The following is a 15,907-nucleotide window of genomic DNA, read 5'->3' on the forward strand; positions in this document are numbered from 1 at the left end:
TGAATCTTCCACTTTCCACTTGCCTACGTAGCCAGCCTACTTCCGGTTGCCTCAGTTGCTATTTCTGACCTTCCTTCCACCCCTGATATTTGATGCTTGCCTATCCTCCTCAGCTACACTAGAGACCATGTTGATTTCCAGACCTGGGTAATAACTTAATCCTATCTAGCTGACATCTGCCATCCTATCTTGCTGTGACCCTGAGTTGTTGGCATTCACACCATCCCTCTATGGAAAGGATTCAAATTCCTTATATATATTTTCAGTCTTATTCTTAGCAGTTTTTTCTGACTAGCATATTTACTAATGACTATCTGACTTGCAGTTAGTGAATGAATCATTTGGGTAATTCTGTTTCAATGAACTGTTGAAAAGTATATGTTAGACTGCCAACAAATTATAAAGTGGAGATGAATCCTTTTTTTTTTTTACCTCTCCCCTGATGGGGTCTGGGCTGCTGACAACAGCTGCCTCTACAACTGCAGGATGTTCAATCAGGGCACTTTCTACCTCAAATGGTCCAATTCTGTAACTGGGAAATAAAACATATGACAGGAATTCATAAAGGTGAACAGCAGGTCCATTCCAGAACACCAATGATCAATTAATGTAGACATTATACAGATGAAAAATTACCCAGAGGATAATATGATATCATCTGATCTTGCAACAAACCAGAAATAGCCATCTTCATCCATATAGCCCCTGTCCCCAGTGATGTAGAAATTGCCTCGTAGTGTTGAAGCTGTTTTTGTAGGATTATCCTATGAAACAAATAGCATTTTGTTAGTATTACTGTGAATGTGATTCTTCTGTTTGGTTGGATTTTTAAATGCTCAAGAGGGAAAAAAAGTGGTTTCTTTGAGAAGCCTTGGAATGAAGAGAAGCCAGCACATGAAATAAGGATGAAATTCCAGCATTGAGCTAGTCTAGTCAAAGAAAGGTAAACTACAGTTATAAAGACTAGACATGCTGCCATTCTGAGAATTTTCTTTTCTTTTTTAAAGATTTTATTTATTCATTTTGAGAGAGAAGGAGAGTGCGAGGGGGAGAGCATGAACGGGGAGAGAGGCAGACGGAGAGGGAGAAGCAGACCCTGGGATCATGACCTGAGCCAAAGGCAGATGCTTAGCTGACAGAGCCACCCAAGTGCCCCTTCTTTTCTTTTTTAAAGATGTTTAAAATTTGAGAGGGAGAGAGAGAAAGACTGGGAGTGGGTGAGAGGCAGAGGGAGAGGGAAAGAATCTCAAGCAGACCTCACGTGGAATGCAGAGCCTGATGTAGGGCTCAATCCCATGACCCTGAGATCACAACGCCAGGGGAAACCAAGAGTTGGATGCTTAACCGACTGAGCCACCAGGCATCCCCCTGAGAATTTTCTTTGATGGATCACTAAATACTGCAGGAGTTCAGACATCCAAGGTGTGGGATATTAAGTCTTTTCAGTGGTTAATACCTAGCACTGGCAGGAAAAGAGAGAGGTGAATACTCAGAGTTAAAAGAAAGCACCAGCACCTAATAAAGAATAAACTTTGTTTTTTTATTTTGTTTCATTTTACACAAAAACAGAGAACTGGTTCTGTAACTTTGGCAGGAAGAAAAAGGAAGTATTGTTACATTATGTAAAATTCACCTACACGTAGGGATGCCTGGGTGGCTCAGTGGGTTAAGTGTCTTTCTTCTGCTCAAGTCAGGATCCCAGGATCCTGGAATCAAGCCCCACATGGAGCTCCTTGCTCAGCAGGGGGCCTGCTTCTCCCTCTGCCGCTGCCTGCCGCTCCCCCTGCTTGTGCTCTTTCTATCTCTGTCAAATAAAATCTTTTAAAATAAAATAAAAATAAAAAAATTTCACTGACAAGTAGAACCTGGACCTTTGATTATATCAATGTAAATTTCACTTTTATTTGTATACTTGGTTTGCAAACAGTAGGGAGCTTGGAAGGCCTCTAGTGAAAGATATTTCTTAATCTCTCTGCACCATTTCTATCCCTCTCACTCAAGAAGGCAGACCACTAATCAAATTTCAGGAAAATGATTAGGTGCTGTTTTATCATGTATAGGATCAGTGTATACAAAAAGGGCTGTCTTTCTAGGGCCCCCTTCTCTTACTTCATGAGCCTGGAGCAGTGATCTAGCCTCAGGAGAACAAGCATTTGGGTGTTTCTTCAGTTTCCTATCTGAGGGATTACTATTCAGGACAATGAATCTCTCTCAAGAAAAGTCCCAGCACCTATCCTAGGTGTGTTTTGTGGCAAACGGGGATAGTTACCAAGCACTTTTGAGAAATAAATAGGAAATAAGATGTATTTAATAAGTCTCTTACTATATAATGAGCAAAAAGGCCAAATGGTCGTTTAGGTAGAACTTGAATGCCAATATCTCCTTCTTGTCCAGGAGGTAGAACATTGCCATTTACATCTAAAATCTAGGATAAAATAGAACAATTTATTTAAGGAAATTTTTATGTAAAGATACATGTTAAAATTTTACTTTGCATGTTTTGTTTTGTATTTTGCCATTTAAGAATGCAGACTTCAAAAAAAAAATTAAGTATACTTTAAATTCCCAAGAGAAATGTGTTTATTTAAATTCTTAGTGCAAAATCTATGATAAAGTGCAAGTTAGAAAAATGTGAAGAATAAAAATCATCTTTAATTCTATTTAGCAATAATCGCATTTTTGGTGATTTTTTTAAGACAACATAGACATAGGAAAAAATAGGATCACTTTATAGTATACTGTTTTACAACCTTCTTTTATCATTTGCGGTATGTCTTGGTTATCTTTTACTCTCAAGTAAATATTTCATTACTGGTTTTCAAACTTTGATTAACTGTGGAACAAATAAAACCTTACTTGAGGAGCCCCATATAAGTAAGCAGGGAAAGGAGAATGTTTTCTGGTTGAGACACTGGTGAGTATGCCAGAAGCCTTGCTTTCTTATCTTTTTCCCAGTCCTCCTGGTTCCCCCAAAGTACCTAACAGTGAAGTACCTAACAGTAGCTAGCATTTCATAGGCCCTGACTACATTCCAAGTAATAAATTCTACAGCTCTAAGTACTTCACATGTATTGTTTTCTTGAGTCCTTACAACAGTTCTATCTGGTTAGCACTATTACTACGCTCATTTTACCTATGAGGAAACTGAGGTGCAGAGTTTAAGCAACACAGTATATGACGGAACTGGAATTCAAATCTCAGCAATCACACTCCAGATCCTGCCCTTTTCATCACTATACTTCTCTGTAGAATCTCTCCACGGAGTTCAATTCAATTTTTAAAAACCCAGATTAACATTTTTCAGGCTGGTTACTTAACTCATGTACCAGATTTTGCCTTAAGTAACTTTTAGCTATCTTTAAATATGAACTCTCTACTTTCTTTTATATACACCCACCAAGAGCCTTCAAACCTAAGATGTGGCTTGTGTGGAAAATAAAGGTATAATACTTATTTGGCACTTTCCTGATGGAAATGGGCTGTGTCCCCAAAGAGAAACTTGAAAGGCAGAAGAATTCTAAATGTAAAATCTTACTTTTAAGTTCTTGTAAATAAAAAAATATAAATTCCCACACAGTCGTCTAAAGAACATTTGGCTCCAGTATCAAGGAATTACTGAAGGAAAGGAGAGGTTTTAAGAGTTCCAGATACTTAGACTACTCTTTAATAGATGGGAAGAGGCAAAATGTCTTATTTCTGGAGAGAATCACATTCCTTATTGTTCAAGTGGCCTTAAAAATCTTCAAACATGAAAATTATGGGCTTTGGGCTTTGAAGCTGCAAGAATCCGGTATCTAGCTCATCGGAGCACATCCCCAGATGCCACGCTGTCATTGCAGATGCTCTTCGCTAGGTAACAAGAGCAGTAATAAGAGCCCTTGGGAAAAAGTTAAAAATGAAGGTAGCTTACCTTAGGGAAATGCACATCAAAACTACCAAGAGATATCACTTCACATCCACTAGGATAGCTATCAAAAACACAGAAAACAAGTGTTGGCAGGGATGTGGAAAAACTGGAACCCTTGTGCACTGTTGTGGGAATGTAAAATGGTACAGCCACTGTGGAAAACAGTATGGCCATTCCTCAAAAAATTAAAAACAATTACCATATGATCCAGCATTTCTACTTCTGGGTATGTACCCAAAAGAATTAAAAGCATGGTCTTGAAGTGGTATTTGTATACTCATGTTGATCACAGCACTATTCACAATAGCTAAAATGTGGAAAGAACCCAAGCACCCATTGACGACAAATGAATGGAAAAGCAAAATGTGTTATATCCGTACAATGGGATATTATTCAGCCTTAAAAAAGGAAGAAAATTCTGACACATGCTACAGGGATGAAACTTGAGGACATTATGCTAAGTGTAATTAGCCAGTCACAAAAAGACAAACACTGACTCCACTTAATATGAGGTACTATAAATAGTAGTCACAGAAGTAGAAAGTAGAATGGTAGTTGTCAGGGCTGGGGGCATTGGGGAATGGGAAGTTACTGTTTAATAGATACAGATATAGTTTTACAAGATGAAAAGAGTTATGGAGATGGATCGTGGTAATAGTTGCACAATATTATGAACGTGTTTAATACCACTGAACTATGCACTTAAAAATGGTCAAGATGGTCCATTTTGGGGCACCTGGGTGGCTCAGTCATTAAGCGTCTGCCTTCGGCTCCGGTCGTGATCCCAGGGTCCTGGGATCGAGCCCTGCATCAGGCTCCCTGCTCAGCGGGAAGCCTGCTTCTCCCTCTCCCACCCACTCTGCTTGTGTTCCCTCTCTCGCTGTGTCTCTCTCTGTCAAATAAATAAATGAAATCTTTAAAAATAAAAAACAAGATGGTCCATTTTATGTGTTTTATTGTAATTAAAAATTGGGAAAAAATGAAGGTAATAATGCTGACTGGGAACGTATGACAGAGCAGTTCTCCTCTTGGCCATACCCTTTCTGCATTCAAATGTAGTTGCTCCAGAAAAACCACTGGGCTTGAATTAGTGGGGTAGTGGTGATACATTGCTGTTGGATCGCTGTGAGTACAGCTGCACCTGTGAGACCTTCACAGCAATGCATATTGGGAATTGTGGTTAAGAGGGAAGAAAGGAACACAGCTTTTTGAAATGCCAACTTGATTATTTATAATGCAGACATGATAATGCTTAATTACCAATATTTCTTTCTCCAACCTAAGGCAGGCTATAAACCAATGAACTATTGTTAATCCTGTTTACAGAATGTAACCAGGGCTCCCCTACCATCGCTTCTTAGAAAAACTTTTCAAAGGAAGGGAATGCAAGGGAGAGATGAATGATAATAATGGCACCTATCTTTTGGACCTTTATTATGTGTGAAGCACTTTGTTATGCTCTTTAGAGATATCATCTCATTTAATCCTCACAAGAAACCTATGATAGCAGTTCTGTTATTATTAGGGCAACCAACCATCTTGGTTTGCCCAGGACAGAGGCAGGAGAGTGTCCCTGGGATGTATGACTTTACATGCTAAAACCAAGTAAGTCCCAGGCAAACTGGGACAAGTTGGTCATCCTAGTCCCTATTTTACAAATCAGGAAACTGAGACTTTAATAACTTCCCCAGAGACACTCAGCCAAAGACCCTCAACTCATGAAACTCAGAGCCAGACCTGAACCACCAGGCAAGCCTATCTTTAGACAAGGTTCTCAGTGAAGTTAAAGCGAGGGAAAGAACCCAGATCTGGCTTATTCTATAAACTGACATCAGCAATCCATATCAAACTTACTCAAACTTTCTCAAACTTACCTGATCATAAGAACTGGGATGCTTGTTTAAAACACAGATTTCAGGGTCCTACCTAGAAGGGGCCTGGAAATTAGTATTTTTTAACAAGTGTCCATGTAATCCTTATGATCAGAAAAGCTTGGGAAGATTGATTTCGTCTATAATTACCCCTCATTTAGGTTTGGTTTTGAGCGCTCCATTCTGTAAATTCATCCATTTTGTGTTTTTGTTGCTATGCTATGGTTTTCTCTTATGTATCAGTGTAAGTTCCTTTGGCTATACCTAGCTTTGGGTGTACTGACCAGAGAACAATTCTAACACTGTACAAAGTGTGCAGATGGGATAATAGGATGCTCCCTAGGGATCAGGTGGTAATAATGGCCATGGTTATAGAGAGCCAGGAAATGGCCAGGCAGGGCTGGGGAAGGAGAAAAATACTTCAGCTACTGTAAACTGTAGCTTCCTTTGGCCTACTTGAACCCCTTAGAAGGTCTTGACCTCCCTTATCAGAAAGGGCAGTGTGGTATTGTGGTTAAGAATACAGATATTGGAACCAGATGGCTTGGGATTGAATCCCAGCATTAGTAGCTCCTAGCTGTGTGACCTCTGGTAAATTCCTTCCCTCTCTGTGCCTCATCTATAAAATGGTTCTTTTTTATTTTTTATTGAAGTGCAGTTGACCTACAATATTATATTAGTTTCAGGTGTACAACATAGTGATTCGACAAGTTTATATATTATGTTATGCTTACCACAAGTGTAGCTACCCTCTGTCACCATACAATACTATTACAATACCATTGACTATATTCCCTATGCTGTATCTTTTATATTTGTAATTTACTCATTCTAAACGAGAAGCCTCTATCTCCTACTTCCCTTCAGCCATTGTAAAATAGTTCTTATATTGGTATGTCATGTCTTTCATAGGTTCTTTCTGGGAATCAAATAGCTTAATATTTATAAAATGCCTAGAACTGGCACAAAAAACTGCTTTGCAAAAAAAAAAAAGAGAGAGAGAGAGAGAGAGACCATTAAAGTAATGTCTCTAATCCATTTCCATTACATGGAGATTAAGATATCATAGAAGTAACATGATATTATCACCGAAGCTAGGACTGTAGGGGAGGGTAGAGTGGGTTAAGTGGTAACCTGACTGGGTTGTTAAATATTCTCCTGGAAGGGGATGTGCAAACCTTAACATCAAAAGCAGGAGACGGTTTTCCCATTGAGCCAGGCTTAATTTTCATTCCCTTAAAATTTCCACAGATTAGCACCTAGTTCAGAAGGAGAAAGAACCAAGTAACATTATAAGTAACTTAAAATTCATTTATTTATCTACCATGCATTCATTAAACATTTATTGATGATCATTATTATGATGACCGAGGCTCAAAATAAAACATTTTCTGTTCTCATGAAATGTAGAGATAGACATAAACAAATATATACAGTAAAGTTATAACAATAAGTTGGTAATTACTAAAATATCCATATTTATGAAAACATTTGTACTCCTATTAGCATGATACTTGTTATGCTGTTTCTATTTAAAACATCTGTCAATTTTATTTTTGCTATTTTAATTTTTGACCAGGTACTACATTCTCATGATTTATAAATAGAAGCATTATAAAAAGACACGCTATGAAAAATTTCTTTCAGCCTTTCCCTTATCTGCTCCATTGTATGCCCCCTTTTCCTTACATAATAACCAATTTTGTTAGTAGTTTATTCATTTCCTCTAGAATTTCTTCTTATTCTTATTTCTACAAGCTCTTTAAATAACCCTTTTTAGAGTATACTTGCCAAGGAGTTATCTAGTGAACTCTTAATATTTCAAGTAACAAGGAACTCAGCATTTTCCATTTTTGAGGCAGCCCTGACTAAGAGAGTTCCCTCTTACATAAGGGGAAATCTTTCTGTGGATCTAGCGTTTTTTCACTTAAAATATATTTTAATGCTCTCACTCTGATCAGCCCTATTGTGGCTTTTCTCAATGAATGTCTAAACAACTGTATCTGTTACAGAGCTTTTTTGCAACTAGCTTCCCTCCCAACTTTTTTTTTTTTTAACTATTCTAACCACTCATCTCCCTCCCTATCCCTCAATCATAAGGATATAATAAACACTTATTTTAAAATTTATTTATCTGTTATTTATATTTATTTATCAGTTTTAATTATCCAGCTAAGTCAAGTCCAGCCCTGTCTTTTCGATGAGGTCCTATACCGTTTCAGTCTGTCCATATCCTTCATAGATATCCAGACCTGTCCTTTTTCTCCATTGTTCAGTCACTTCAGGATTGATTGGTTCCCCGGCACTCACACAGTGCTTTAAGCTTTTGAACTTATAGCTTCTCAGAAAACAAGTTAAGTTAAATTTAGGAGAAAAAAATGGAGAGAAATGAAAATTAGAGTTATTTCTAATGAAATTCAATATAAAGTGTGTTTTAGTTTTCTCCTTCCTCCCCTCTCCAATACAAAATAAACAAACCATTCTAACATCATAAAATGACTCCCAAGACATCCATTTTTTCCCCACTTTTATTTTTTGGGAGTGTGTGATTTGTTGCCAAAAAAAAAAAAAAAAAGCCATGTCATCCTCAGGGAAGGCGCTGCGTGATAACATTTTAAATCAGTGATTAAAAATTTACCAATTGTGTGGTTAAATTGACTGTGGAATATTATGCAATGGAATACTATAGAGCTATAAAAAAAAGAATAAGGAAGCTCCTAGACAGTGCTGTCCAATAGAAATCTTTGCCACAATCAAAGTGTTCTATTATCTGCACTATCCACTGCAGAATCATCTAGCTCTATGTGGCTACTGAGTGCTTGAAACACGGCTAGTGCAACTTTGGAACTGAATTTTTAGTTAAAACTAAATTTAAGTAATTACATGTGGCAAGTGGTTACCATATTGGATAGAACTGGATAGCACACAGTTCCAGGATGTATTGTTAGGCAAAAAAAGGAAGGTGCGGAACTGTGAACATATTATGTTTCCATTTATGTTTATAAAAGGGTGAGAATACTGGCATATTGGCTTGTGTTTGCACAGATTTCATGGAGAAGGAGAACGGAGACTGAGGACAAGGCTTAGAGGAAGACGACCTTTCACTCTATATTCTTATATACCTATTAAATTTTATATCATATGAAATATTTCCTATTCAAAAAGTTTTAACAATTTTAACAATTTAAAAATATTTACCAATGCACCCTTTCAAATGGAATCAGTAATACAGCAAAAGACATATATCCTTTTTCCTATTTGCTGGGATAGGGTTCCAAATAGGGGTCATTTCTCTAGTTTCTCAGCTCAGGTAACATTCATCATCCAAAAGATTAAACATCCTTTTATCCATAACCACTGGACTCAGTGGTATACCTAAGGCTGAACCCTCCCTTTCCTCTCCTTGCTTGGGGGAGCCTGCCTGGACGTAACAATTATGACTTAAAGAATGAAAGCAAGGAGAAGGGGGACAAGAGATTGTTAAATTCCATACCTACTAATGTGGAGCTATGTTTTTAGAGAGAAAGATCCTTTATTTTATGACTTCCTCTTCCTCTCCCCTACCCCCACTAAGTGCCTCTTTACCAACGTTTCTTACCTGGTCATATTCCGTACAAGCATTCGGTATGCAGTTGGTGCTGAACAGAAGACTGTGATGGGAAACTTGGAAAGTGTCTGCAATTTAGAATTAAGCTCTTAGTCTTACTACAACTTTAATAAGTTCCTAAATGTTTATGGTAGGCACAGCACAACTTAAACGTTGTTTATTCTAACATAAATGCATTCACACATTTCCTCTGTATATCTTTTCAGGATAATTGACTTTCCAGATGTGAAATATCTTAAGTCATGTTGTCTACTCTGATTTCTGCAAGTTACTTTATTCATCAGTCCTGTCAGGGACGCTGCTAAAGCATTCCTAAATGGTGACCTCTTGTGCTCTGCCTTACTTGCAAGATGGAAGTTGGCTCAAAACGTGGCAAATAATGTGCAAATACACATGCTCCCTGGATCCATGGAGAAAAGACGCTACTCCACGCCGACTTTGCCCAGCCTGTGTCTGAGGTATTCCACATCACATCTGAAGGAGTCAAATCCAGCCAGAACCTGGGAAAACAAAGAATGGTTCTGATATATATAAGGAAAACAAATTTAAAAGACCAATAAATGAATCATCCCCTCTGTAGTTTTGACACGTCAATCTGGAGTTTTGTGAAGGTACCTTCCATTTACAGATAATCCTAAACCAAAACTGCTATGAGTGTGTCCAGTCATTTTAGGAGATCCGCTTGTTCCACTGGTAAAGTAAATAGCCATCATCTCATCGTGTTTTGTCTTCACACAGGTGTGGTTGTCACTGGCGTGTCTACAAAGGAAGAACTACAATGATTCTGCACATTGCACATGGCATCATAAAATGTTACCACAGAAAAGAATTCAAGAAACCATCTATGTGGACCTCTTCACCTCATGGATCAGGCCCCAATGACTTAGGTTGAGTTCCAAGGTAAAAGTCATCTCTTACTCAATCTTCTTAGGTGCTTTCTGGAATTAAACTAAATTTTGTCATCAAAGCCCATTTATAATAGTTGGCTTCATAGCTCTTTACGATAAAGAAGAGCTGAGGCATTTTAAAAAACTCAAGTGGTTTATCATACCACTAGCAGAATGAGGAGTCTATGATCTTATAATCAAGGCTATGTGAGAACTGACCCTTCCTCTGCACTGTAGATGTTTTCAAGTGATTTTTTTTTTTTTTTTTTTAAGAAAGTGAGTATGAGGGACGCCTCGCCTGGGTGGCTCAGTTGGTTAAGCGACTGCCTTTGGCTCAGGTAATGATCTCAGGGTCCTGGGATCAAGCCCCATATCGGGCTCCTTGCTCAGTCTGGTGCCTGCTTCTCCCTCTCCCTCTGTCCCCCTGCTCATGCTCTCTCCTCACTATCTCAAAAAAAAAAAAAAAAAAAGAGTATGTGAACAGAAGTCATGGGTAATGGTGTAAGTCAGGTTGGTAATTCCCACATTGTTCAAGAATCAGCTGTAGTTCCAAAGGATAACTGGGCTGCTAATAGGTCATACATTAGGGCACCTGAGAGGAGGTGAACTTTGCACACACAGTGCCTAAGAAGCATAGAGATTTTATCTAGGAGTATTGGGCTGAGAATGAAACATTAGGATTAGAAACATCCAGGCCACAAGAATCATAGAAAAGCTGTTTTAAAAGACTAATAAAGCTAGACTAAGTGTTTAGTCTGTGATTCCATACTTTTCTTCCTTAAAAATTGTACCTATAGCTGCATACCTATCACTTCTATTGTAGATAGAAACCTAAGGTGGGGTTATCATACCAATCTCTCACCACTAGAGGCAGTAAACATAGCAGTTGGGAGTGTGGGCTCAGGGGCCAGACTCCCTGGGTATGAAACCCAGCTCTGCCAGATCCTAGCATTTGACGTTATTCATTTGTATTACTATAGTACCCACTTCTTAGGTTATTGTGACATGAAAATGAGTTAATATATGTGAAATGCTTGGAACAGTTTTTGGCACATAACCAGTGCCATATAAATGTTACCCATTATTGCAATTATAACCTTTTTAATTAGAACAGTACTTGGCTTTCGGTAAGAACTCAATAAATGTTAGCTATTTTTTTAAATTTTTAAAAGATTTTATTTATTTATTTGACAGAGAGAGAGAGAGCACAAGTAGGCAGAGTGGCAGGCAGAGGGAGAGGGAGAAGCAGGCTCCTCACTGAGCAACGAGCCCAATGCGGGGCTCCATCCCAGGACCCTGAGATCATGACCTGAGCCAGAGGCAGACGCTTAAGCGACGGAGTCACCCAGGCATCCCAAATGTTAGCTATTTTAGAAGAGGTAGGAATAAGTCAATAGTTGCAAACATGCTTCCAAATCCTTGAGTAAAGGTGGGAAGCTCATTCTAGAGAGGGAACTGGCTGCCAGCCTAGAGCTAAGATAGAACCAATACCTGGCAAGAGGGCTAAGTGACCCCTGGAAGCATTCCATAGCAGGGACTGAACATCAATGTAACTTAGTTTTCTAATTGCATCCATTAACATTAAGTGTTCTTATTTATAACCTGAAATGTTGCTATCTGCAAGGAAATGATATAGTCTATACATAAGAATTGATTATGATCAGTTTCTCTGGGAGATAACAGCTCTGTGGTTGGTGTTGTGAATGTACCTCCTAGATCCTGCTGCAGGAACAAAGGACTTACTCCCCACAGGTGCTGGGAGCCCTATTTAGAGATTGCTTTGGCTGCAGAGAGCTGCCTCACTCAAGATCACCCCTCCTTCTAGGGAGAGCCTACACTCAGTTACTGATCAGTGAGGGTATATAAAGGCCAGGACCTTTTGCTTGATCTGGGAACAACTTTGAAGGACTCTCCAAGCCCCAGACATCCCAGTGGATTAGCTGAAGGTTTTTCTGGGAGGGCATGGCAGATGAATTTCTTCTTTTGCCCAATCCCACATCCTTCCCCTTCTTTCATAGGGGTTGACTCCAAGACAAATCCTTAATAAACTTCTTACACAACTAATCTCTATCTCAGGGCCTGTTTCCGTCAAGATCCTAACATTCAAAAACGACTCCAAGCTCCTTCCTGCCTCAGAGCTTTGCAGATTATTAGCGCAGCAATAATCACCAGTTGCTCCCTTTGCCTCGTTTTAATTTTCATTTTTCTGAGCACTTGTGGTTGAATATCTTTTCAGTGTTGCCTTTCTTTTTGGGAAGCTGTTCTACAGCAGTTATGGCTACTCACTTCATCATCTCCTTGAGGTTCCCCCACCCGTCTTTGAGTTTCTGAGACACAATTAGCTTGGAGTGCAGATTTTCACATTTAGATGCAACAGCATCTACTGCTGGGGCTAAAGCTTCGTTGGTAATAATGCACTTTGCTTTCGAAGATTGTAGTCTGTAGAGAATGTCTTTCTGGGTCAGCTGAGTGGTTCCTGGAATGAAAACTGTCCCTAAAGGAGCAGAAAAGAAACAATGTATAGAAGGAAGGATTTTACTTTCTGTCTCAGAATGAGTTTACCATCCAGTTTACCAGTCTAGGTATCTATTTGTCTTCCTTTCATTATTCTGCTTTTGCCTTTCAAGGCATCTCAATATCTGTGACCCTTTTGACCTAACATGAAAGCATGTTAAGTGCTAGATAATTTTCTTCTACCTGAAGACCATTCATAACATTCAGCTTGAAGACAGGTGTTTTGTTTTGTTTTGTTTTGTTTCATTTTATAAAGAGAGTTTTGATTGAAGAGTAATATTATCCAATATTTATTGGCTAAATGCCAGATGCCATTCTAAGTGTTTTGCACATCTTAACTTATTTAATTCCTACCAAAAAAACCCAAAACATAAAATCTATGAATGATTTGCCAAAGATCACTGGAGTAGAAAGTGGCAGTGCAGTAACTGAACTCTGTAGCCTGACCCCAGAGCTGTACACTTAACTACTTCAGTCCAGCACCTTTTAAAACCTACATAAATGTTTTATGATTTCTTTCCAAAGGGAAGGATTAAGGCATTCATCTTTTCTGTGCTTCTACTTCTCCCTGCTGTAAATTACATTGTAGTATAATGGGTAAGAGTCTGTCCTGGAGCCAAACAGTCTTATAGCTTGGCCTTGGACAAGCCACTTCATCTCCATGAGTCTCAGGTTCTGCATCTGTATAATGGGGATTCTATAGGATTAACGAGGAGTAAGTGAGTTAAAATGTGTGAAGAGTGCTGAATAAATTTTAGATATTATTTTCTCAAAGGATTAATGGACATTCAAGAATATATATCTGTATCTATAGTTACATGTATCCATATCTATATCTCGGGCTCTACTACTCTTAAGTCCAGACCCTAAAGAGTGGGGTAGAAGGTATGTACTTCACAATGGTGTTTGCTCTTCCCAGTGTCACAGCAGGAAAGGAAGATTAAGAACACATACCTGGTCCTTCCTGGACCCTTGACACTGGCTTGTCTTTCCACTGGGGGAAGGATAACCCCCTCCAGTGGAGTTCTTCAGGAAACAGACAACCAGGACCCAAACACAGAGTTCTTCATAAAATCTTTCTTTTCTAATCAGGCAATGCAGCAATATTTATGAGTCTTTAACTCCAAGGTTATTCCTTAGAGATGTTCCATGTGGGGATAAGTAATTAGCCTACCATGGCCTAACAGTTTTCTATAACTTAAAGGCACTCTCTAAGAACAAGCCCACTGCCAGCATTTCATACCTAGTAGAAGCACTTAATTTAAATACATCACCCTTCGATAATGAATTTCTGCTAATATATTATTCATATCCTATCTTTAAAAGAACCTATTAATAGTGATCAGTCTTACCTATTATAACTACTTCCTGTCCAAATTAATCATTTAGGGAAGCATTACATAGTTTCTTGCCAGGGAGCAAAATGTTACTTTAAAAACTTGTGGGAGGACATGGCTTCTCAGCCTGTTGGCTAATATCAAGTGTAAATCTTGGGGGAGGCCTCTCACTACCGTGTTGATGATACAGGATGAACAAAATAATATTACCAATATATACATTTGCATGAAGGGTCAAAAGACTGGCGCTAGTAGCCCCTTCTCTCCCTATTAACAGATCTACATGAAAAGACAAAGTTTTTCCAGAAGTTTGTTTGGTGGACAAAAGAAATAACTTTCATAATTTAGTTTGGCAACAGGATTTGAAAGCCTAGCCCATCCACCCACCCTCTAGGTGGTAGATAATGCTTATTTTCAGCATTGTTAGTATATTAGATTTACCATTTACTCTCTCCTGCTCATTCTCCCTTCTAAGAGAATCTGCCTTCATTTCAGCAGCCCCAGTGACCATGTTTGTATCAGATGAACCTGCCTCTGACCACGTCTGACTGGCCCAACCCAAGCCATGCCAGTTAGATTCTGCCTCAAGTATTTGACTTAAGAGACTGAGTGGATTGGGACATACAGTTAGGACCCAAGGCATCTGTGTAGCAAACCAAGCCACATGTCAGCCAAAATGAAGGAGAGCAAAGAAATCATGTGTTAGCAGAAAATAGAAGTCAAATGAACAGATGCTTGAGGGAGACAGAGACAAGAGGCCCTATGGCTTCAGAGCAAAAGAAATAGAGAAAGAAGCCACTATCTCTGTCTGCACCTTTTTTCCCCTGTAGATCCCTGTAGAATGTCCAGTAGATATTCAATAATTCTCCTTCCTTATTGAACTAATATGAATGGATTTCTGGTCCTGGCAGTCCAACATGTTGCCCCTTTACTTTTTTTTGTTTTTAAGATTTTATTTATTCATTCGAGACACAGAGATACAGAGAGAGAGAGAGAGAGCACAAGCAGGGGGAGAGGCAGAGGGAGAACCAGGCTCCCCGCTGAGCCAGGAGCCGGACATGGGGCTCGATCCCAGGACCCTGGGATCATGACCCGAGCCGAAGGCAGATGCTTAACCATCTGAGCCACCCAGGCGCCCCTGTTGCCCCTTTATAAGACAGTGAGCTTAAGCAGCATTCATGAAAGCTATTATTTTGTTTAAAAAAAAACTCTGTAAAAGTGGGCTCTGCTACTCCAGTGTACAATTTATAGGTACATATGATATGAGAACATGTAACTCTCAAATGCAAGTAATTATGAATTAAGAATGTTTACTCAAGGGCGCCTGGGGGGCTCATCTAAAGAGTTCAGATTTTACCTGGTAGGCAATGGAGAGTTATTAAATAATGTCAAGCAACATATTGACAGGATAAAATGTTCTAGAAAGAACACTAGCTATGGAGGATGAATTGGATTGGAGTAAGGTGTGGGCACACACAAGATCAGAATTAGGAAGACTTTTGGGCAAATCCATTCAGGAGGTGGTAAACGTGAAGTAAGGCAATGGCAATGGGATTGGAGAAGAAGAGGGACTCTGGGAACATGTAGGAAGTCAAATTTACAAGATGTAGGGACTGATTTGGAAGGAGGAGTAGCAGCTGCTTGCTTTGGGCACCAGATGAATGGCAATAAAAACCATGAGAGAAATAAAGGCATGAAACAAGAACTTTGAGTTTGTGGCTGAATTGAGTTTCAGATGACCATGGGTCTACAGGAAGAGAAGAGTGGTAGGTATGAGGGTATTC

General features: G+C 39.0%; 1 protein-coding gene across 4 annotated transcripts in view; it reads right to left on the bottom strand.

Annotated features, from left to right (window-relative positions):
* Window positions 1–15,907, bottom strand: part of ACSM3 (acyl-CoA synthetase medium chain family member 3) — a 48,169-nt gene that overhangs the window by 2,880 nt on the left and 29,382 nt on the right. For 3 of the 4 annotated variants that reach the window (XM_034988110.1, XM_034988111.1, XM_034988109.1), the window contains 9 exons: window positions 12,559–12,766; window positions 10,001–10,144; window positions 9,729–9,885; window positions 9,377–9,453; window positions 7,993–8,116; window positions 6,957–7,037; window positions 2,324–2,425; window positions 637–764; window positions 433–532 (listed from right to left, as the gene is read on the bottom strand). In XM_034988110.1, coding sequence (XP_034844001.1) covers window positions 433–532; window positions 637–764; window positions 2,324–2,425; window positions 6,957–7,037; window positions 7,993–8,116; window positions 9,377–9,453; window positions 9,729–9,885; window positions 10,001–10,144; window positions 12,559–12,766 — 1,121 coding nt within the window. The remainder of the gene's footprint in view (window positions 1–432; window positions 533–636; window positions 765–2,323; window positions 2,426–6,956; window positions 7,038–7,992; window positions 8,117–9,376; window positions 9,454–9,728; window positions 9,886–10,000; window positions 10,145–12,558; window positions 12,767–15,907) is intronic. The other variant, XM_034988112.1, reaches the window with a different exon arrangement.

This window comes from Mirounga leonina, unplaced genomic scaffold (genome assembly GCF_011800145.1).
Source record: "Mirounga leonina isolate KUSES-001 unplaced genomic scaffold, KU_Mleo_1.0 Mir_448, whole genome shotgun sequence".
Lineage (NCBI taxonomy): Eukaryota > Metazoa > Chordata > Mammalia > Carnivora > Phocidae > Mirounga > Mirounga leonina.